General features: G+C 41.0%; 1 protein-coding gene across 10 annotated transcripts in view; it reads right to left on the reverse strand.

The window, feature by feature from the left end:
- The window catches only part of DDAH1 (dimethylarginine dimethylaminohydrolase 1), a 252,938-nt gene that overhangs the window by 3,229 nt on the left and 225,431 nt on the right, over positions 1 to 24,278 (reverse strand). For all 10 annotated transcript variants that reach the window (XM_057547545.1, XM_057547546.1, XM_057547543.1 and 7 more), the window contains one exon: positions 2,078 to 2,221. In XM_057547545.1, coding sequence (XP_057403528.1) covers positions 2,078 to 2,221 — 144 coding nt within the window. The remainder of the gene's footprint in view (positions 1 to 2,077; positions 2,222 to 24,278) is intronic.

The raw sequence follows: 24,278 nt of genomic DNA on the forward strand, positions 1-24,278 counted from the left end.
AGACCACACACATGCTTACAGCGATACCCAGAGAGCTAGCAGCATTGGGTAACCACTAGCTCTGTGCTCTAACCTCAAAGCCAAAGATGTGTCAGAAATGTGGTTGTTACTAGAAAGGCCTTTACTCTGCCCTTGTCATTGCTAGATTAAGTGATATATGAAAGTTGGTGGACGTGTTTACAGTCTGAGTATGACTCTCTCTCCACACTTCAAAACCCTCTCAACTATAATGTTCCTTTCCTTAATAAGACCATTGGAAAAACTTGACAAAGTATAATTTAAGAGAAGGATTTCAGGTCAAACCGCTTTTAAATTACAGGTGTGTGAATTTTCGAGCATCTTTTGACACGAATAGAAAGAAAGCATGTGTCAAACCTTCAAATTAACAGTCCACAGATTTTTTTCTCTGATGATAAAACAAAGAACAGTTTTTTTTAAAAAAAAGACAAAATCACTTGAAAATACACGGCCTAAAAACAATCTACCATGCTTCTGCAGGATGTACTTTGGTACAGTGGTTAATTAAGAGTGCTGGAACCATACAGAGTTGGGTTCCAGCCCCAGTTCTGTCAACTAACTGCTCCAAGTGTAATTTCAGTCAAGTGGCATCCCCTCGGGATTATTTCTCTGTAAGATTGGAGTAATAATAGCACCCACACAGGGCTGCTGTAAGGAATGAATAAGATAATGCATGCAGCGTGCCTGGCACAGGGGAAGCACTCAATAAACATGATGTTACTGTTTTTGGTGGTAGACCCAGGGCTGAATTCAGAAGCAGTTAATGATCATCTCGTTATCAGATGATTGATGTGGCTGAAGGGGTATGAATGATCCAGAGCTGTGTTTCTCCAAGTGAGTTCAGTGACCAGGGTGCTTACTGACACTGCAGATTCGAGGGCGGGGGGTCTAGGAACCTCTATTTTTAACAACCCTGATGCACATTAAATTGTGAGACCCACTATTCATCTGAGAGCTGGTTAAGCCCCAGTCCAGGGGGGTCAGGGGTCCTATATTTTTCTCAGGTTCACACTTTCAGCCATGGAAAAAGAAAAAAAATTATCTATTTATCCTCTTCCCCTGCTCTCTTTTTAATCTGCTGAGGGGAATCCTGACTATGAGGATAAGCCTAGTAATTATACAGTATTGCATATTTAAAAGGTAGCATAAACTATTTTCTAAAAGTTTTAAAGCTTAAGATTAAAAAAAAGAGAGAGAGATCAGTGGCTACTAAGACTCTTCTGTAATGCTTACTATAAATATCTTGCTCCTCTGGACAGAGATGAACATACTGAAATGCCTACAAAAGATATGAACACTTGAAGGATCTATGGACCAACACCCTTAGTCTGCTTGGTATGATTAAATTGAAATTACCAAAGTACACGGATGAGACTGGCAGAGTGCCCTGAAAGACTGGGAAGATTTTCTCAGACCAGGAAAGAATTCCATATGGAGGGGGCAATTCCCTGGTTGGAACATAAATGCAGAGCTACTTGGAGGGACCAGTTGGCTGGCTCCAAGTGTGCTATATTTATATTTCTTCTTGTTCTATCCTTTCAGGCCCTTGTTGCCTAGGATGTGTAGCCCCTGCTTTTTTGTAGCCCTGACAATGATGAGCACCCTTCTCTTTGGGTCATTTCTACTTCTCTGACTTAAGAAACAAATGACCCTCTGACGAGGGGCAGCTTAGATTTGTCAGAAAACAATGACACAGTTGGCCATCTAATTGTAGGTTTCTATGCTTAATGAGCATGTCAGTGTCAGGAAGTACATTTAATCAGAGCTGGAGCACAGACTTGGGAGCTCCAAATACTCATTTGAAAAGGTCTGAATACCAGGCATGATCATCTCAATTACTTTGCATGCATTAGTGACCAATGACACTAACAAGAAGAGCGAGTTAAATAAACTTGCCTTGGCCCTAAATTATGTTATCCTTTTGGCTTTCCTAATGATGTGTATAGGGGAAAAGGAAGCCCTGTTATTTGTCACTCTATTGTGAAAAAAATCCCTAGGCAGGAAGGCTACAAAGGGAGGCCTAGTCAGCTGCTGTGGCAGGAAGGACTTTTTTTTTTACCTTTGCACTTTCTGGATACTCTTCTGGGGTTCGGTGCAGCAAGACGTGGCCTTTATTGGGGATATTTAGATATAAGCAGTTTGCGGCCGTGTCATCAGGCACAGTGAGTTTGTCGTAGCGGTGGTCACTCATCTGTTGCATGATCTATAAAGAGAAACAAAGCAGGCCTAAGCAGAGCGTCTCCCACACTTGCCAACAGAAGGAGGGCAGTGTGGTGGGATAAAAGCTTGCAATCCATACCTAAGAATGTTCCTCTGTGTTGAAGTTCCCGTCTATTACCTCTAGACACTTAGAACCAGAAGAGGAAAACTGGATGTAGCTACGATTCTTTGGAAGAATTGTAAGGGTTCTTCTTGTTCTTTTCAAAGTATGTGTTTGTCTTTAAGTTTTTAAGGGTTTTAAAATGATTTTTTTTCTAGTTATTTTCATAAGATCTATCAGAATGACACATAGACAAAAGGCCCAGCTGGGGTTTTGATGATATCCTCAGCTGAGTAAGCAGGGCTGCTCTGGTCTATAGGGAAAAAGGACCATAGCAGTAATCAGAATGGTCAGTAGCAGTAATCAGAATGGTCAGTTAACTGATTTAGCAATAACTGCACACACACACACACACACACACATAATTTCCTCTTCTAGGTACATTTAAATTGAATTCACTTGTCTGTTAGCAGGTGCTGCCCTTAATACAATGAACATAAAAATCCCTTGGGGAGAATGTTAAAATCATATTCCAAGGCCTTGCCGCCAGGGATTCTGGTTTGGCAGATTCGAGGTGAGGCATAATAATTTGTATTTTGAAGCCCTCCAGGTAATTCTGAGGCAGATGGTCCCTGGACCACACTTGGAGAAAAGCTGACTTAGCAGGTCCATTCATCAAATGAAGGGTTTATTAGTACCTTAGTATAAAATAACTTAAAAATAAGACAAAAATGAATTCTGCAAAGAACTTAAAATATTGATATCTCATCTTCAGCCCCTCAACAAATTAAAGCAAAAATGCAAAGAACAACCTTCCCCACTCCCCTGCGCCCCTCCCCCACACCAAAAATATTCAAACATTAAAAACAAAAACAAGTATGATTTTGGGCTTACTCATGTAGACTCTTTCCATTCTTTATCATTGTCTATATGTTTTAAGGAATCTGCCAAAATGTCATGCCATGGAGGTATAAGAAGATCTTTTCACTGTCTGGTTCTAATCTATCTTTCCAGCTAGGTCTTCCTTTACCCCTCAAGATTTGTGTGGAAATAGGCCTCATATTATAGGACCCCAGAGTTAGGTCTCTTGTCTACTAAGTCATGGAGGCACTGGACAGTAAGATTTATGGTGTGGAAGAGCAGAAGAGACGCCGCGCTCCCTGCAGAAACTTCACTCCCATGAGGATGTGAAGAGTACAGATGGTAAGGCCTTCTTGACTCACCAATCAGGTAATCCATTCTCTTCTCCTAGTGGGGAATATGTCAAGAGCAGACAGAAACCAGGAATAATATGATAATGGAATATCCTTCACATAGAAGGAAACATCAGGAGTGGGATGAGCTTAAGCACTATATCAAAGGCTCAGAGACACAAACATAAACAGACATAAATCCAGTTTTTGAAGAGGTCACAGCCTAATGGAGGAGACTGTCAGACAAATAGACAATTATATTACAGTAAGAACAGGCAGAGCACCATGCTAAATATTTTACATTTATTATTGAATCCCCAAATTCCCATTTCACAGATGAAGAAATTGGACTGAGAGAGGTCAAATAACTTGCTCAAGGTCATAAAGGTAGATTTAAACCCAGATCTGTGCAACTCAAAACTTTATTTATTAATCATCTCACTTTGCTCTTTCTTGACTTCCAGAGCTGCAGCAAAATCTTTCTCCTACAAACTACCATATCATCTACTTTTTCACACTTATTTGGTACTTCTAATTTATGGTCAAAATTAATCATGGTACCATTCATTCTCTTTTTGTGTGTAATACTGTTATGACATGGTACAGTTTGGACTTGACTGGACATCTCTTTCACACTTTTTAATTTAAATTGTTCCCTGAGGGGATAGGCCCATAGGGTGGATCATCCACGGGTAGGGTGGGTTCTTCCTTAGAGCCCAGCCTGAGAAACCGTGTATCTATTCAAGGACATGGACAATTTAGAACTATTATAAGCACATTAACAACATATTCAATTTAGCCCTCTTTATAAAATGGATATGCCCAAAAATAATATGAAGAGGCTTGTTTAAGAGAAAAAGATCCAGACCCAAGTAGCTCTCCTCTATTATGAATTGATATTTAATTATATCCTAGGCAGACTTTCTTTTGGCTGCTTTCTAACAAAAATAATAGTAGCTTCCCTTCATTATTGTGTAGGAGGGGACACATTAAGACGGTGAACTCTGGAAAAAGACCTGGGTTTAAGTCTCTGCTGTATCCTTTGTGAGCTACAGAAATTCAAGCTTTTTTTGACTTCTTAGTTTCCTCATCTATAAAATTGGGATAATAATAGTCTTTGACATACTTATTGTGAGAAATAAGTGAAGATAATGAATATAATTAGGTGCTGTACTAAGCCCTTAATTAGCTACTAGTATTTTACGACAGCATGACCAGACAAACAAGGTTCAGGTTTCCAGTCTTTAGTCCCATCTACTGTTCTGGCAAGCTTTGCCCTTTAACCTCACACTTAAGATAGCCTGTTCTGAGGTAAAAAAATCGCCTATGTCTCTTAGTACAAGATGAGTTGAAAGAGAAAGAAGCATAGCAAGTCCACACCTCATAGGCCTTGACTATAACTTCAATGGTCCCATGAGCAGCCCAGCAAATTCCCCACCTCTCAGTCTGACTCATGCATGTCCGGTGGTGACTATGAAGCAGAAACATGGAATGTTATACATTCCAGAGGAAGTGTTATCAAGGATGTTATCACTGCTGACTTTTTGTTTGTCAGTGAAGGAACAAACTAGAATCTCCAAGGTTGCAGAGAAACCTACCTCAGAAAGTGCCCATTTTCTCTGGAATAATGGAGACTAAATCCTTCTTTTCCTGGTGTGCTTTATTTACCCGGCCTTCAGCTCTCTCCATGTTCCCTCCCATCTCCCCACATCCTAGCTTGAACAATACCACCCCTCTCCCATGTGCTTGATTTGTTGTTCTTCAGTTGATGGTATTTATGTGAAATTCTAATTGCTGTTTTTCCTCACTCTTTAATGTTTCTCTCTCTTCCGGGCTTTATATTTATAATTTATAACTTCTGGTGGGAACATTCCTAAAATTACTGACATAAGGGCCAGTACCCAACCTAGCACTGTTTGAGAATAGTTTCATTTTTTTCATCACTGTGAGGAAAGGAGTTATAATATTCTTAGAGCGGAAATAATTTAATGCTGGGAACACATAAAGTAATTCACTGATAAATTCTATTGAGAGATACTCTTAAAATAAATGTCTTAACAAAACCACCAAAGCCTCCTTAGGAGAGGCTTTTCAAATAATTTATCAAGGCCTCATGGTTATCATTTTAAGACAGGTTAAAATATGTGCCAAAAGAAATGACTTTTAATACTAGAACAGACCCTGTTTGGAGCAGTGAGTGGTTCTGCTTAACTGTGGAAAGAAAAATACAAAAGCTCTGTCAGGCATAGTCTTTCTAAACTAAAAGGATTTAGGAAGTGGTAACTATAGATAATAAACAAAAAATACATTTTTTTCCATGAAAAAGCTAAAGGTGTTTATTCCGAACACAAAGGGTTTCTCTCTTTTGGGACAAAGAACAGGTTTTTCTTTTCCTGTTAGTGATTGTTTTTCTTTCTCTTATAGGTTGTTATTGTCTGAATAAGACAGCTTGCATTTATTTATGGCTGGGTTCAGAAGACGCATGTATATACACAATGCAGGGCGCTTGCCATCCAGAGGGGCATACACAGAAAAAGGTTCAGGAGACTGTGTGTCTCTCTAGCATCTTTCCCCTGCGGTGTTGGAATGGCACTGCGAGGATGTGAGGATGTGCTCCCGGCCCGCCTGGCAGGGCATCACCTCAAAGAGCTCAGGCTCCCAAGGACAGAGCCACCGCGAGGCGGAGGAACAGGTTCTGCTTCCGCTTTGTGGATGCTCCTCTTTGTTAAAAGATGAGTATCATTTCAAATATTCCGAGAATGCGGCTGTGAGGCTGTTTAGTTCCATGTCCCAACGTTTTTTCCTAAGAAGGGGTGGAGGCGGTGTATTGCTCCAGAGCTGTGTGTAAAGTGTTCTTTTAACACCGGGGGCTATACTTCCTGCTTCTGGCTGCGCCGGGAGCCAGCACGGAAAGGAGAAAACCCCTAATCCGTCCCCACGCCACAAGTTCCCGAGAGGCCCCGGACTCCGGGTAACACGCAGGAGTTCTACAGGGCTTTGGGGGAGTATCTGAGAGGTTAAGTCGCTGCTCTAAATGTCTTTTCTGATTTCTGCCATTTCCCCAAGGAGTTATTCCACTTTGTGTAAAAGAGAGTAATTACTGAATATCATCAGGACTGGATACAATTGGTGTTCCGTTCAATTCAACTGTCCTCTTGGAGCGCCCCCTTCAGGCCGGGCGCGATGGCAGTGGGAGGTGGGAACGGGAAAGAGATGCGAAGGTAACTTGGTCACGGATTCTGCCTTCAGGAGATGATAATCTATAATTTAAGGTAGGTCAAGGGTACACTGGCAGTAAAAAGAAAGTCAACCTTACTCCTGACAGAGGCATCTCTTTGACGAAGAAGGCACGTAGCCGTGAGAGGAAATGGCTCTGAGAATCATCTTGGCCACGTTGTGGTGGTCTGTTACACAGCTGCTGGTTTGGAGGAACCGGCCTTGCTCCCCAGAGGGGAGCTGTCACAAAACAGAGTGGGAAATGTCTGGCTTCCAGCCCAAGATAATTTGCATGGCTAGTTGCATTAACAACCAGGCATTTCCGGCAGTTCCCAACATTTCTGGGAATCTTCTCATCCAAAAGTCTGGAAGGCAGTTTCATTCTCCCACTTGTTACTCACGGTTTTTTTTGTAGTACATCAATTATTCTGAAAAAATTCCCAGGCTATGTTGTTTCACAGAACAACGTAGGATGCATTGGTCAAATACCGAAGCAAAGTTATATAGAACGTATTTAAAGATGTTTAGGAAACAGAGCACATTTTTGGCTTGCTCATCATTGATCTTCCTATGAAATATACATATGTATTCATCTCAACATATCAAAATGGAGCCAACTCAATAAAGCAACTCATCATAGATTCTATTGAGATGTACAATATATGATGCTCAAGCACACTTTTCATTGCTCCTGGGTATCTAAAATCATTCATACATTTATTTATCCACCCATCCATCAACAGTTTATTGAGAGTCTGACAATACACCAGGCATCAAGTCCTTGCAGTCCTTTTAAGGCTGAGTCAAATAGCTATGAATAACATTCTAGAATTGATATCATGTTTTCATTTTCTAATGGTTTTTCCATGGATCAGCTCAAAATGAACATAACCTGAGAGAGGTTGTCTTTTAAACAACCTCTCTGAATTGATGGGCTGTGATCCTAAGAATGAGGTTACATGGTTCTTTTTAGTTAAATCTGGGCAAACTTTCAATGCCAAATATTCCCTTCCAAGCTAGCTGACATTTCCTCCACAAATTATCTCATGTTCGGAGCTGCTGCTTTTACTCAGATCATATGGCGCACGTGAAAATGTAGAGGAAAGTATTCTTCTACTATTCAAACTACAACCACAAGTCCCATAAACCATTTCTCTGGAAGGAATCTTCAAACACAGTGGTTTCTGTGGAAGGCTGGGAAAAACCCCCCATGCTCTTACAGGACCACTCTGAGCTCTGCGGAGGGCTGGGGAGCAGGGCATGGGCAGAAGGAACAAGGGGAGCTTCTATGGGTGGTCACAGCCCTGATTTAAGTTTTTTGTTTTTTTTTTTTAAAGTTTTATTTATTTATTTATTTATTTATGGCTGTGTTGGGTCTTCGTTTCTGTGCGAGGGCTTTCTCTAGTTGCGTCAAGTGGGGGCCACTCTTCATCGCGGTGCGTGGGCCTCTCATTATCACGGCCTCTCTTGTTGCGGAGCACAGGCTCCAGACGCGCAGGCTCAGTAATTGTGGCTCACGGGCCTAGTTGCTCCGCAGCATGTGGGATCCTCCCAGACCAGGGCTTGAACCCGTGTACCCTGCATTGGCAGGCAGATTCTCAACCACTGCGCCACCAGGGAAGCCCTGATTTAAGTTTTTGACTCAAGGAGTGGAGAAGAAAAAAATCAGACCAAAGTACTTCCAAAATGTAAAGTCTGGCATCCTACCTTCCCTTCTTACCCCTGCCATGCTTCTCTAAGACTAGTTCTGTAGCAGAAGCAAATCTCCCACAGTCTTATTCCTGTGTCTTGAATAAGTACAGTAGACAGCTGCCTACTTGGCTACTGAGGTCATGCCCTGGTTATGTTTCTTCAGATGCCTGCACCCTAAATTCAGCTCCTAAAATCTCATCATCAAAAATTAACTTCCTTGGGTATTGGGAGCGGGGTGATCTTTCAGTTTCCCCTGGGTCATTCAATAGCAAGAAAGAATTGGAATGTTTATTGAGCTATCTTCTCTTTATTGATGGTTTATCTATCTTCCCTTATTTCTTTCTTTAACAATTCATTTTACAGATAAGAAAGCCAAGGTTCAGATAATTCAGTAATTTTTCCAAGGTCACACATTAAGACAGAAATCCAGGATTCAGGTCCAGGTGAGCCAGCCTCCAAATGTCCACCTTTTTCCTGTCACACCAACCTACCACCTTGCCAATAGTCCTTGAAAGATTAGACTTGGAGCTCACTAACTGACAGCCTGTGGGCTAATTTTTCTTGTAGCTACAATTTATTTGACATGCACATATGTTGAAAAGTTTGCATTTAAGTGCATTTTAGACAGAGAAGGTCTGGCCTCTGAAGTCATCTGAGTTTGCTACTAGACTACATAGGTTGGTTTCCAGAGCTAGCTACTCTATTATTTAAGTAGATGAAGGAAGAGCAAAGCCTTTGGGAATGGAAAAAGACAGTGGGTGAAGAGGCATTATCACCTCTAGAGCAGTAGAGGGGTAAGCTCCGAGGTAAGAGATGAGAAACGGCCAAACACACACACTTTGCAATGATGCCCAGGACCAGCCCTGTTCACTCAGACCCCACCACTGGTGGATTAATGCTTAGTCTCTGTATGAGCAAATGATTCCTTGGTTATCTCATCAGTAAGGCACACATTCAAACATTTTCCTTGCAATAATTGTAATTGTTTTGCTTTGAGACATTCAAAATCCTCTGCCCAGTCTGCTTGGCCATTTGTGAAAGGGTTGCCTGGGGGTTAGGGAAAGTCTATGCACAGGAAAGAGCATTGTTTTTTTTTTTTCTGGAACAGTGTGAAGAAAATCATCATTGGGACTTTCAACTATATCGCTCTACCTAACTGTACTCTTAGCCTGGGCGCCGAAGAAGAAAGTCTTTAGCATATGTTTAGTGCCCTGAGATCTTCAGCTCCAGGCAATAGTGTGCTGGTAAATATGGGGGAAAACATATGCATAATATACCTACAGACATTTATTATAAATTTTACTGATATAAAGGATGGGTAGCATCCTTTACAATTTATAAATAATAATAAAAATTTCAGTACTCTTGACTATAAATTTCATATTGTCAATTGATTCTCACAGAATGCTTCTGTTGCTTTTTGCAGAGCTTGTGCATTTGAGGCCAACCTAATAGTTGCAATTGACAAATCACTGTAGTTCCAACATGGCTGCTGGGTGATATTTTGTTTACACTAATGAGTAAGACAAATGAAACAATGAAGACATATATTGGAACTTTACTTGTTTGGCAATGATGTGAGGGACTTCTTTGCTGAAGTGCATAGTAGTTTTTGAATACTGGAAGAATATTTCCTCATTTTTCCCTCAATGTAATGGCTACACACATGACACATTTTTAAGTTTAATCTGCGTGACTAAAAATTTCCCCATCACTTTATGTCTAGACAATCAATAAAATGATAAATCAAGTCCTGTTTTGTAGATTTGCTGATTTCTGTGGTGCAAACATTCTCACCATAGGCAATTTCAAGTTACCAAAGTGACATCTGAATATGGCATTGGGAAGGGATGTGCATGGGCACACTGTTACATAACATCACCATATGCACATAAACAGATGTAAATAACTGTAAGAGCACAGCTAATGGTAAAATGTACTAATATAATTAGGAAGGGATGAGTTTTAAATATTTATTACCTCTGTTTTTAATAAAATTTATTTAATCATAAGTTTATGTAATCTGATTTTTAATAATGGATGTGTTTAACAACCAGCTGTCAAGATTCCCCAGAATGTAACAGTTGACCCTGGTAAGCTAGTTGAAGCTGGCTCCAGCAAACCCCTGCCCTGCACAGGGGACTTCATGGTTTTACAAGACTTGGTTCCTGAATTTCAGCAGAAGTTGGCTTTTCATAGAAAGTTACCTTAAGTCACTCTCTACCTTCTTTGTTAGTACCAAGGATAACTTTAGTTTTAAAACTTGGCTCATGTAGCTTTTGCTTTCTCATGGGCAAACAATATTTGGGGGTTAGCCTTCAATGAGCTTATGAAAAACACTGATGGTATAAGTTATCATGAATACTTAAAAGGAAGGATAGCAAATTGGATTTGCTAAATAGGAGCCTAAATTCAATGAAGTTCTCAAACATACAAGAGAAGATGACTGATTGGAAGCTTAAAGTCTGAATGTCCTACGTGTAAAGAGGAAATGAGAATTCACAGTTTGCACTCTTAAACTTGGCTCCAATTTAAATTATTGTTTCTCCTTTTATATCCCTTTCATTTCCAGTTATGTTATTTTGCCATGCTTCATGCATCTTTGTAAGCCGCTTTTACAAAATGAGGGGTGGTATGATTACATAGTTTCGAACAGTTCTTCTAAAAACATGTTTTTAAATTATAAACCAAAATACAAATTATAAACAATACAAAACACAAGTTTCTTGTACAAGATTCAAATATGAAAAATTAAAAGTTCTATTGGACTTAACACAACTGTATACATTTGTCAAAGCCCACTGAATTGCACAATTAAAGCTTGTGAATTTTATTGTATGGAAATTATATTTCAATAAAGCTGATTTATAAAAAAAAGATGAAGTCCTGTTTCTCCCCCTCTATCCCATCTTTCTCTTTTCTCTTCTCCCTTTCCCTATGGGAAACCACTATTAAGTCTGATGTGAGTCCTTCAGATCATTTTTTACACATATACATACTCAAAACAAAACCTGTTTATCTCCCACTGAATTTGTCAGTGAAGGAGCCTGAACATCTCAATTTCTAGGGGTCCCAAAGTCCACTTCTCTCAAAGTCTGGTAACAAAAGCCTCTGCAGGTTTTGTACTCGTGAAGGCAATTTCTGTGATTGTCTTACAGTTATGACATTTTTGCCCAGAAGTAGTTCCAATGCCTGTAAATAATATGTTACACAAAAACTGAATAAATATTGGGATTTTATATAGCTATTTAATTCCCTCCTACTGAAGAACACTCTTGCTGTCATGAGCTACTTGATCTTCAGGAGTCACTGCTGTCGCTAAATGCATCAGGGATAAAAGCACCTGAACTGTGATACGCTCAGAAACTGAAATTTCTGTGAAACAGAGGTGACCAATCTCATTCACGTTTTAGGATGGGTTTTCTTAACCTCAGCACTATTGACATTTTGGGCTGGATAATTCTTTGCTGTGAGGACTGTCCTGTGCATTGTAGGACATTTAGCAGCATCCCTGGCTTCTACCCACTACATGCCAGGAGTATCCACTTCCCTGCCCCCCACACTATGACAAAAATACCTCCAGATATTGTTGGATGCGCCCCTGGGCGGGAGGGAGGGGCAAATTTGTCTCTGGTTGAGAACCACTGTTTTTAGGAGAAAGCTATCAAATCTATTCATATTTTAAAAGAGGAGCAGATGCTTATGGGAGACAGGAGGAAAAACAACCAGAAAAAGAAAGAGACAGGAATCAAACTTCCAAATAAGTATACCATTTACTCTTCTATTCTTCCTCTGAATGAATAAGATCCCTGATAAGAAATGGATTGGTATTTAAGAAAAACACCGTTGTCCCCACATATCCTGTACAAGAAACCCAAATCCCCTGTAAAGGACAACCAAGCCATGGCTGATGAAGAAAGCAGCCGTCCTCACCTCACCTACTCTTGTGTGGGGAGTTACCTGGGCTCTCTGCATTTCAGGTTTTACATTTCTGAAATGGGGAGGAGAAATCGTGGTTTCCTTCTGGATTTGGCCTTTGTTCGTGTCAGACAGTGAATGCTGATAAGGTACTCTGAGAACTTGGGAAAGTGACATCATTTTATCAAGCCCACTTCTCTTTTACGGAGGTTCGGAGAGAGAAAAAATTACGTGACTTACCTCAAATCACACAAAGGTAGTGAACTGCAAAGCTAGGACTAGATCCTGGATCTCACAACTCAGTCCAGGCCTTTTCTAATGACCTTGGTTTGGTGGAGAGAATTTAAGTGGAACATGGGGCTTCCCTGGTGGCTCAGTGGTTGAGAATCCACCTGCCAATGCAGGGGACACAGGTTCGAGTCCTGGTCTGGGAAGATCCCACATGCCACAGAGCAACAAAGCCCGTGCGCCACAACTACTCAGCCTATGCTCTAGAGCCCGCGAGCCACAACTACTGAGCCCGCGTGCCACAACTACTGAAGCCCACACGCCTAGAGCCTGTGCTCTGCAACAAGAGAAGCCACCACAATGAGAAGCCCACGCACCACAATGAAAAGTAGCTCCCGCTCACCGCAACTAGAGAAAGCCCGCGCGCAGCAACGAAGACCCAACGCAGCCAAAAATAAATAAAATAAATTAAAACAAAAAAAGAATTTAAGTGGGACAAAGAGGAACCATATCAACCCCTCCTCAGCCCCCTCCTCCACTCCCAAGTTAAGGAGTCTCTCTTCCCTTCAAGATCTATTCCTTGATTTGTGGAATGTCCTAGACCAGTGGCTCTCAACCTTGGCTACACATTAGAATCATCTGGGGAGCTTTAAAAAATATATAGATTTCTGAGCCCCAACCGTAGAGATTTTTTTTTTTTTTTTTTTTAAATTATTTATTTATTTATTTATTTATTTTTGGCTGTGTTGGGTCTTCGTTTCTGTGCGTGGGCTTTCTCAAGTTGTGGCAAGTGGGGGCCACTCTTCATCGCGGTGCGCGGGCCTCTCACTGTCGCGGCCTCTCTTGTTGAGGAGCACAAGCTCCAGACGCGCGGGCTCAGTAGTTGTGGCTCACGGGCCTAGTTGCTCCGTGGCATGTGGGATCTTCCCAGACCAGGGCTCGAACCCGTGTCCCCTGCATTGGCAGGCGGATTCTCAACCACTGCGCCACCAGGGAAGCCCCCGTAGAGATTTTTAATTTACTTGGTCTAGGGTGGGGAAAAACGTCACTGTTTTTTTTTTTTTTTTTTCACTGTTTTTTTTAAAATGCTTCCCCAGGTGACTCTAAATATGTAGACAGGATTGAGAACCACTATTCTGTGCCCTCTCTATAATTTCTACTAATTTGGGGGGTAGAGGGTGGTAGGGGAAAGGAGGCAGGTTATTCTCATGTTGTCTCTGGCTCCACTGAATTAGATCCCTGCAGAGACACAATTATTTTATAGGTGCTATTCCTCTTTTAAATGATGTCAACATAAGCAGGGACCTCAGCCTTTCTTTGATTGCCTGAAAAAGAAAACCCTATTCACCTGGGTAATAGATTTTTCTCAAGTTTGGCAGGTTGGAGTATTGCAGTAATATAGACACTCAGAATACGAAATGCTGGTGTTCTTCAAAGACTTGACAACTCTGGTTTGTGGTTCAGATCTCTTCTCTTTCCCTTTTCTCTCCTCTTTCCCTATCTCCACATTCCTATTACTTCTAACAAAGGACAGTTTTGCTTTCTCTTTTGCTGTATTGTCTCCTGCTGATCCCAAGCCTTCAAGGGTCTCACCTTTCACCCCAAAGGACTTATTGTATTCTCCTAAACAAAGGCAATTCTCTCCCTAAGAAGAATGCAGCGTTTAGCTCTTCCAAGGGCCTATGGACATTGTGGTTGCCTCCCACACGTCTGTTCTCTGCTTTCTTAGCAATCACCCCAGTTTTCACTTGTAAATCCACACCTCTCTATGCAGCCCTCATAATCTGGGGGAAGCTAATTCCACCTTTGACTCCAGGACTGAGACTCTAGGCCAAAGTTTCCTTTCTTGGTTCACAGTACCTGTAAGTGTCTCATTAATATTTTCATGGTGCCTTTAGGCCAAGAAAAGAAAATGAAACCAAAACCAAAACCAACAAATAAAATAAACCCCTACAAATCTAACACTTTTGTTTATTAAGTAGTTAGGTCCAAACAACTTAATAGTAGAACTGTGTGTGATGTCTGACAGGTATATCTGTGTTCTTTTTGAAAAATTTAAATTTCTGCCATGGTGTCCCTGTGAGTTTGTTTGTGGTGCCCCAGTGTGCCTCGATGCAGTCAGGAAACTGCAGCTCCAGAGAAATTCACCCCCTGGTTATATTAGTGGCTCAGGGATGGACAGATGATCAATTTGGACTAATAAGAATGGACAAGATCTGAAAGAAGCTTCCTTACTTTTCTGAGAGGACTGATGTCCCCCTCCCTGAATGTGTGTGAGGAGGCAAGTAGCCAGGAGCTGCTGGCAACCACTGTGCTCCCCTGAAGAAGAGCCAGCTTTATAATGAAGCTCATCTGTGGAAGGTGAAGAGAGAAGAAAGGAATCTGGTTCTTTGACAGCATCATTGAGCAGACCCATCAAACCTACCCTAAAGTCTGTATTACTTCAGAACTACATGGACCAGTAACTCTCCTCCACTGTTTCAGCCAGCTTGAACTGGGTTTTCTGTTCATGGCTAGTGAAGATAGTTTTTTATCACCGAGAACTAAATTTGGTTGTGACAGAAAGTACCTGCCCCCACAAAACAACTTTTAAAAGTTTATTTCTCTCTCGTGTGAAAGGTGTTTTGAGGTTGTAGTGCAGTATAGTGACTTGACAGTCACCATGGGCTGAAGTTCTTCTAGCTTTTTGTGTCATACCTGGGATACAGCCCTTGTCCTCATGGTATAAAATAGCTGTTTATGCTCTAACTATCACATCCCTTTCTCAAGATTCAGGAAAGGGAGAAGGGCACAACTCTTTCCTTTCAAATCCAGGCTTCCTGGATCTCATACAGAGCACCTCTACTTTCATATCATTGGGCAATACTTAGTCTCATTGTTATACGTAGGACAAAGAAAGCTGAGAAATGTGGACATTATTCCAAGTGGTGATGTGCTCATATATATATTTTTTAAATAAATAAATAAATTTATTTATTTATTTATGGCTGTGTTGGGTCTTCGTTGCTGTGCACGGGCTTTCTCTAGTTGTGGCAAGCGGGGGCTACTCTTCGTTGTGGTGCTTGGGCTTCTCATTGCGGTGGCTTCTCTTGTTGCGGAGCACGGGCTCTAGGCATGTGGGCTTCAGTAGTTGTGGCACGTGGGCTCAGCAGTTGTGGCTCATGGGCTCTAGAGTACAGGCTCAGTAGTTGTGGCGCACGGGCTTAGTTGCTCCACGGCATATGGGATCTTCCCGGACCAGGGCTTGAACCCGTGTCCCCTGCATTGGCAGGAGGTCCTGGAAATGTGCTCATTTAAAACTCAAGGTTCAGTTAATAAGAAGGAAGGTTAGTATGGAAGTTGGAGAAGGCAACTGACAGTCATCAATTGGTTCGGAGAGTAATATTTTTTACATCCCCACTATTCATATTTTGACCTCCGCCCCTTTAGGTGATTGATATACTGTTTGGATTTAATTGAGTCAAGGTATCCAAGTCATCTCAGGCGGAGAGATGATTATTAGAAGCTTCCAGTGAGGCACAGTCATATCACTGGCCCTCTGTGCAGGGCCTGGCATCGGGTAGGCGCTCAATACATACTCGTTACATGTTGACTGACTGAATGAATGATCTTTCAGCAGTGCATTTTGGCATTTCAGTAACTCTTAAAATCCTCGTAAAATCTCCTGATGCAATTTCCTATAAGACACATTCACTCAGAGCTCAACCTTCAGTGAAGAGCAAAGAAGAGCTGCCAGTTGGCGCTTGTGCCACAATCTTCCGTGCAATCAATACTTGTTACTGAAGATCCAGCTTTAATCAGCTTTGGGTGCTCTCCAGGGGCCCTTCTCAAATTCTCCCTAACAAGCTCATGGATGGGACCACACAACTTCCTACCCAAGTAAACATCTGAGTTTCCTTCCTCTTTCCACTATTCCTACTTGAAGAATTTAGTATCCTGCTTGTTTTCAAGCCACAGGACTTCACACCTTCAGACTTTTCTATTCAAGTCTAAGAGCCTATGTGCCTAATGAGAATTAGAGCAATAAGCCCTCACTGCAGATACACTGTATTTTAATATGCAAATGTTATCAACAGAGAGAAAGGCTCTAGATGGAAAACATGATATCGTTTATTCTGGAAGCATTTCCCCCTAAAAAGACACAGTATTTTAAAGAAAATTAGCTTTTCATAGGCACTTGTATTTCAATAATCTAGTGAAGTTTTGCATGGTTTTCTATTACATGAGAGTTATTTCTCTGAAGTGCCAGTTATGTTATTCAATAAGATACTATTCTGAATGATATTAGATGGCATTTTCTGTCCAAAGACACATGCAATTTACTTTTAGCATGAATCTTCTCCCCCTGCCCTCAAATGCTAATGTATAGAAACTGATGTCTGGTGAACTCCAGACAGTCAGTACTTCTCACAGTGTGGTCTACAGATTACCTGCCTCCGAATCATGCAGTGGTTCCTGGGCTCCGTGCCAGGGTTGCCGAATCAGAATTTCTTGTGGAGAACCCCAGAAGTGTGATGTGTGTTTCAAATGTACACTCTGTGTGATTCTTGGGTACGCTAAAGTTTAAAAACCACTAACTTAGAGTTTTCAAATTAAATTAACATCATCATCACACACATTACCGCTACTAATATTACAACTACTAGTAGCTAATCTATACTGAACTATTATCACTTGCCAGGGTATGGATGGAAAAAGAAATGGACGATTAGAAAATGTGCACAGAATGTAACAGATTCAACACCTTTTATTTAGCTCCTAATAGGCTTTTTTTTTTTGAAACTCTGTACCAAGAGTCACCTCTGGATATGTGGTCACAGCTTTGAACTTGGTTCCACTTCAGAAAGAGATAAAAGGGAATGGCTTGTTGTAACCTATCTCCAAAGCTTTTTTTTTTTTTAATTTATTTATTTATTTATTTATTTTTGGCTGTGTTGGGTCTTCGTTTGTGTGCGAGGGCTTTCTCTAGTTGTGGCAAGCGGGGGCCACTCTTCATCGCGGTGCGCAGGCCTCTCACCATCGCGGCCTCTCTTGTTGCGGAGCACAGACTCCAGATGCGCAGGCTCAGTAGTTGTGGCTCACGGGCCCAGCTGCTCCGCGGCATGTGGGATCCTCCCAGACCAGGGCTCGAACCCGTGTCCCCTGCATTGGCAGGCGGATTCTCAACCACTGCGCCACCAGGGAAGCCCTCCAAAGCTTTTTACATCTGTAGACAGGTAGTGTTTGGGTAATATCGGGCCCCAACTGCAGCATCCAGTGACCATAAATGAAAAACGGATTTAGAAATACTCTTAAAGATTGCTGGACTAATGTGACATTTTGAAAGATGAAAACAAGGAGAAATAGTAAGCAATTATTAAGAGCAGGGTAGTATTACTGGAGTGGTTTTGCAAGAAGGCGGTGGCAAATTTACTTTTTTTTTTTTTACAATTAAAAAAAATTTTTATTGAAATATAGTTGATTTACAATATTGTGTTAATTTCAGGTATACAACAAAGCGATTCACTTATTCATATATATATGAATATATATATTCTTTTTAAGATTCTTTTCCCTTATACGTTATTACAAGATATTGAGTATAGTTCCCTGTGCTATAAAGTAGGTTCTTGTTGGTTATCTATTTTATATATAGTAGTGTGTATATTTTAATCCCAAACTCCTAATTTATCCCCCCTACCCCAAATTTACTTTTAATTTGTTTCTCTTGCATGTCATTATGTCTAAGGATGGCTGAAATCCCAGTATTGTATCTGGCAGTGTGGATGTATTCCCTAGAAGCTGGAGAATAATTTAGGGTTAAAATGTCACTTCTAATTTAGTGTCTACGTTTTACCATATGCTTTATTAACCTTCAGCCAAGCAATAGGATCCTCATCAACACCTAGGGCATTTAATACATGTGACGTCCATGGAGAAACAGTAACCCGAAACTCAACCATTCTCCCTCCAGCTCAACTGACACGTTTCCTAATCTGTTCCACATCAAGAGTACTGGTGTTGGCCTGGTGAGAGCCTCACATAGGTCATGCTGTGATGTACAGTTTCGTCCCATGAGGCAGAAATCATCCTGGGTGTTTTGCAGTCTTCTGCCACCTCAATTCAGCCAAGAAATAATAGGGCCCCGCTGGAGATGGAGGGCATGCAAATGTCAAAGTGATTTTTTTCGTGTGCTTTGAGAGTGAGTAGATAAAGATAATAAAAAAGAAATGGAAAAGGGTAAAGGACAGAGACTCCAAATTCAGATGAGCTCCTGTGTGCTGCCAATGGAAACTGAAATGAAAGCCAACCCCCGTTAAGTGTCTTACAAGCTTAGACGTAGGACGTCTACCAGAGTTGCTGTCAGTTGGATGTGTCTGAGTGCAGCTCAGTTCTCAAACTGTGAATCTAGGTCAGTGAGATCCAGCAACACATTCTGCCCACCAATTTTCTGTGGTTTGTTCCTGTGTTGATGGAGAGAACTGAATTCACGGTGACAGGGAGAGTTTGAACTCTTTCCCGAGAATTCCACCAAAGGCGCCCCATCTGGTAGTCATTTCTGAGGTAATTTTGTTGATCATTGTTCCCTAGGGCCTAGTACAGTGCCTGGTACACAACAGGAGTTCTATAAATATCTGTCCAAGTGTTGACCTGCTCCTTTTCCTTCCCCTGCCCTTTCAAGCCCATCAGTTACAATGTTCTGTTATTTCTCTACATAGAACTCACCTCCTGCACGGTGCTCTCCATTTTCACGCCTGCTTCCCTAGTCCAGACCCTCCTGTCCTTTATTTCCGGACTGTATGATGGCACCTAACTAGTTTTATTACCCCTAATCTTTCTTCCTGTTGATCATTCCAGGCATAATGTCAGACGGATCTTTTTGAAACACCACCTTTTACACCTTTGCTTAAAAAAACTTTTGAGCGGCTCCCCACAGCCTGCAGATAAGAAGACCTCGGTTCCTTTACTTTTGGACCAGCCCCAACTTATTGCTTAGACCTTAAATCTCTTTCTTTCCCTGCACATACCCCTTGTTCTAGCCATCGTCTGCTGATTATAAAATAGATATCCCCCCAGTCGTCCTGTTAATAGTGACCACTCATCCTCTGTGCCCGTATATGGCTTGCTGCTCATTCAGGTCCACCCAGACTTTGGCTCCCACCTCCTGTGATCACTCCATCCTCGGAACTCCCATCACTTCTACTAGGACCTTGGGCCATTTAGTAGGCGTTTGCCTTAATCTTACACCGACACTGTCCTGTTTCTCCAGTTCAACTGGAGGGGTCTTGAGGGCAGAGACTGTTTCTCATCCATCTCAGTGTCCCCGTGTGTGAGACACTATCTTTCATACAGTTGCTGCTCAATAAATTGCTGTATGATGCTCAAGAAGCCCGAGCTTCAAACTCAGCTGTGCTCTTTTCAATCGTCTTTTGAAAAGCCTTTTTTGCAGAAGAGACAGCAATAAAAGGTTTTGGAAACCCTACCTTTTTTTTTTTTTCTATCAGATTTCTATGTATGAATTAGGAAATGATGTTGCTTGTCAGATATCCAATTTAATAGTTATATACGCAATTGAAGCCTCCTCAAAGAAAAATGGAACTAGGATGGAGTCTTCTGTGCTTTTCTATCCTTAAGCAGGAATGAAAAACTCAGCTAAGCACAAGTCTTCTATCACCTACAGCCACTGAAAGGACGATGTCACAGTGGTCAAGAGTCTACAGTGAACCCACTTTGGAACTATCTATATCACTGGGCGCTTTATAATTAAATGGTTGCTACTTTTTCCCAAGTTTGAGACACAGTCCTTCACCTTGACTGCCCGTCATGAAATTTCCAATGGGGAGGAACGAAGCTCTCATTCCCTAGAGAGGCTGATTCGACTTTGTTTTTTCAGGACAAGACTGAGTACAGGAGACAGGGGTCACACAGGGACAGCTGGAGGCAGAGCCAGAAGGACAACCTGTGAATTTGGATTCTAAGATCCCTGCTTTGCCCTCAAATCCATTTTGGCCCTTTTGATGGCCATGCTTCTTTAGTAGAATCAACATATGATTATTTTTAAAAGTAAGTTCTCTAATATCAGTATGAAGTTTAACCTTTCTTTTCCTCTTTGACACAAATCTCTGTACATCAGGATCAGGTCCTGTTGTTAGATTTTTCTGTGTGTATGTGTTGGGGGAGGGGGTATGGAAAAATGAGCCAAATGCAAATTTCCTATTCTCAGAAAATGATAAAATTAGTGATTTTTGATAACTCAAGAATATTTTCTTTGAATTTTATTTTATTTATTTATTTATTTATTTATTTATTTTTTTAAGAATCTTTTTTTTTTTTTTTAAGGATTTTCTTTTTTTAATTAATTAATTAATTTATTTTTGTCTGTATTGGGTCTTCGGTTCGTGCGAGGGCTTTCTCCAGTTGCGGCAAGCGGGGGCCACTCTTCATCGCGGTGCGCGGGCCTTTCTCCATCGCGGCCCCTCCCGTTGCGGGGCACAGGCTCCAGACGCGCAGGCTCAGCAATTGTGGCTCACGGGCCCAGCTGCTCCGTGGCATGTGGGATTTTCCCAGACCAGGGCTCGAACCCGTGTCCCCTGCATTAGCAGGCAGATTCTCAACCACTGCGCCACCAGGGAAGCCTTTATTTATTTTTTTATACAGCAGGTTCTTATTTGTTATCCATTTTATACATATTAGTATATACATGTCAATCCCAATCTCCCAATTCATCACACTACCACCACCCCCACTGCCGCTTTCCCCGCTTTGTGCCCATATGTTTGTTCTCTACATCTGTGTCTCTATTTCTGCCTTGCAAACCGGTTCATCTGTACCATTTTTCTAGATTCCACATATATGTGTTAATATACGATACTTGCTTTTCTCTTTCTGACTTACTTCACTCTGTATGACAGTCTCTAGGTCCATCCATGTCTTTACAAATGACCCAATTGCATTCCTTTTTATGGCTGAGTAACATTCCATTGTATATATGTACCACTTCTTCTTTATTCATTCATCTGTCAATGGGCATTTAGGTTGCTTCCATGACCTGGCTATTGTAAATAGTGCTGCAATGAACACTGGGGTGCCTGTGTCTTTTTGAATTATGGTTTTCTCTGGGTATATGCCCAATAGTGGGATCGCTGGGTCATATAGTAATTCTATCTTTAGTTTTTTAAGGAACGTCCATACTGTTCTCCATAGTGGCTGTATCAATTTACATTCCCACCAACAGAGCAAGAGGGTTCCCTTTTCTCCACACCCTCTCCAGCATTTGTTGTTTGTAGATTTTCTGATGATGCCCATTCTAACTGGTGTGAGGTGACACCTCATTGTAGTTTTGATTTGTATTTCTCTAATAATTAGTGATGTTGAGCAGATTTTCATGAGCCTCTTGGTCATCTGTATGTCTTCTTTGGAGAAATGTCTATGTAGGTCTTCTGCCCATTTTGTGATTGGGTTGTTTGTTTTTTTTAATATTGAGCTGCATGAGCTGTTTACATATTTTGGAGATTAATCCTTTGTCCATTGATTCATTTGCAAATATCTTCTCCCATTCTGAGGGTTGTCTTTTCGTCTTGTTTATGGTTTCCTTTGCTGTGCAAAGGCTATTAAGTTTCATTAGGTCCCATTTGTTTATTTTTGTTTTTATTTCCATTACTCTAGGAGGTGGATCAAAAAAGATCTTGCTGTGATTTATGTCAAAGAGTGTTCTTCCTATGTTTTCCTCTAAGAGTTTTATAGCGTCCGGTCTTACATTTAGGTCTCGAATCCATTTTGAGTTTATTTTTGTGTATGGTGTTAGGGAGTGTTCTAATTTTATTCTTTTACATGTAGCTGTCCAGTTTACTCAGCACCACTTATTGAAGAGACTGTCTTTTCTCCATTGTATATCCTTGCCTCCTTTGTCATAGATTAGTTGACCAGAGGTGTGTGGGTTTATCTCTGGGCTTTCTATCTTGTTCCATTGATCTATATTTCTTTTTTTGTGCAAGTACCATATTGTCTTGATTACTGTAGCTTTGTAGTATAGTCTGCAGTCCGGGAGTCTGATTCCTCCAGCTCCATTTTTTTCCCTCAAGACTGCTTTGGCTATTCGGGGTCTTTAGTGTCTCCATACAAATTTTAAGATTTTTTGGTTCTAGTTCTGTAAAAAATGCCACTGGTAATTTGATAGGGATTGCATTGAATCCGTAGATTGCTTTGGGTAGTATAGTCACTTTCATAATATTGATTCTTCCAATCCAAGAACATGGTATGTCTCTCCATCTGCTTGTGTCATCTTTGATTTCTTTCATCAGTGCTGTATAGTTTTCTGAGTACAGGTCTTTGACGTCCTTAGGTAGGTTTATTCCTAGGTATTTTATTCTTTTTGTTGCAATGGTGAATGGGATTGTTTCCTTAATTTCTCTTTCTGATCTTTTGTTCTTAGTGTCTAGGAATGCAAGAGATTTCTGTACTTTAAGTTTGTATCCTGCAACTTTACCAGATTCATTGATTAGCTCTAGTAGTTTTCTGGTGGCATCTTTAGGATTCTCTATGTATAGTATCATGTCATCTGCAAACAGTGACACTTTTACTTCTTCTTTTCCAATTTGTATTCCTTTTATTTCTTATTCTTCTCTGATTGCCGTGACTAGGACTTCCAAAACTATGTTGAATAATAGTGGTGAGAGTGGACATCCTTGTCTTGTTCCTGATCTAAGAGGAAATTTCAGCTTTTCACCATTGAGAATGATGTTTGCTGTGGGTTTGTCATATATGGCCTTTATTATGTTGAGGTAGGTTCCCTCTATGCCCACTTTCTGGAGAGTTTTTATCATAAATGGGTGTTGAATTTTGTCAAAAGCTTTTTCTGCATCTATTGAGATGATCATATGGTTTTTATTCTTCAGTTTGTTAATATGGTATATCACATTGATTGATTTGTGTATACTGAAGAATCCTTGCATCTCTGGGATAAATCCCACTTGATCACGGTGTATGATCCTTTTAATGTGCTGTTGGATTCTGCTGTCTAGTATTTTGTTGAGGGTTTTTGCAGCTATATTCATCAGTGATATTGGTCTGTAATTTTCTTTTTTTTGTAGTATCTTTATCTGGTTTTGGTATCAGGGTGATGGTGGCCTCGTAGAATTAGTTTGGGAATGTTCCTTCCTCTGCAATTTTTTAGAAGAGTTCGAGAAAGATGGGCATTAGCTCTTCTCTAAATGTTTGATAGAATTCACCTGTGAAGCCATCTGGTCCTGGACTTATGCTTGTTAGAAGATTTTTAATCACAGTTTCAATTTCATTACTTGTGATTGGTCTGTTCATAGTTTCTATTTCTTCCTGGTTCAGTCTTGGAAGGTTATACCTCTCTAAGAATTTGTCCATTTCTTTCAGGTTGTCCATTTTATTGGCATAGGGTTGCTTGTAGTAGTCTCTTAGGATGTTTTGTATTTCTGCGGTATGTGTTGTAACTTCTCCTTTTTCATTTCTAATTTTATTGATTTGAGTCCTCTCCCTCTTTTTCTTTTCTTTTTTTTTAAAGTCACCTACTTTATTTATTTAATTATTTATTTTTGGCTCTGTTGGGTCTTCGTTTCTGTGCGAGGGCTTTCTCTAGTTGCGGTGAGTGGGTGCCACTCTTCATCGTGGTGCACAGGCCTCTCACTGTCGTGGCCTCTCTTGTTGCGGAGCACAGGCTCCAGACGCGCAGGCTCAGTAGATGTGGCTCACGGGCCTAGTTGCTCTGTGGCATGTGGGATCTTCCCAGACCAGGGCTTGAACCC

Source organism: Balaenoptera acutorostrata, chromosome 1, assembly GCF_949987535.1.
Source record: "Balaenoptera acutorostrata chromosome 1, mBalAcu1.1, whole genome shotgun sequence".
Taxonomy (NCBI): Eukaryota; Metazoa; Chordata; class Mammalia; order Artiodactyla; family Balaenopteridae; genus Balaenoptera; species Balaenoptera acutorostrata.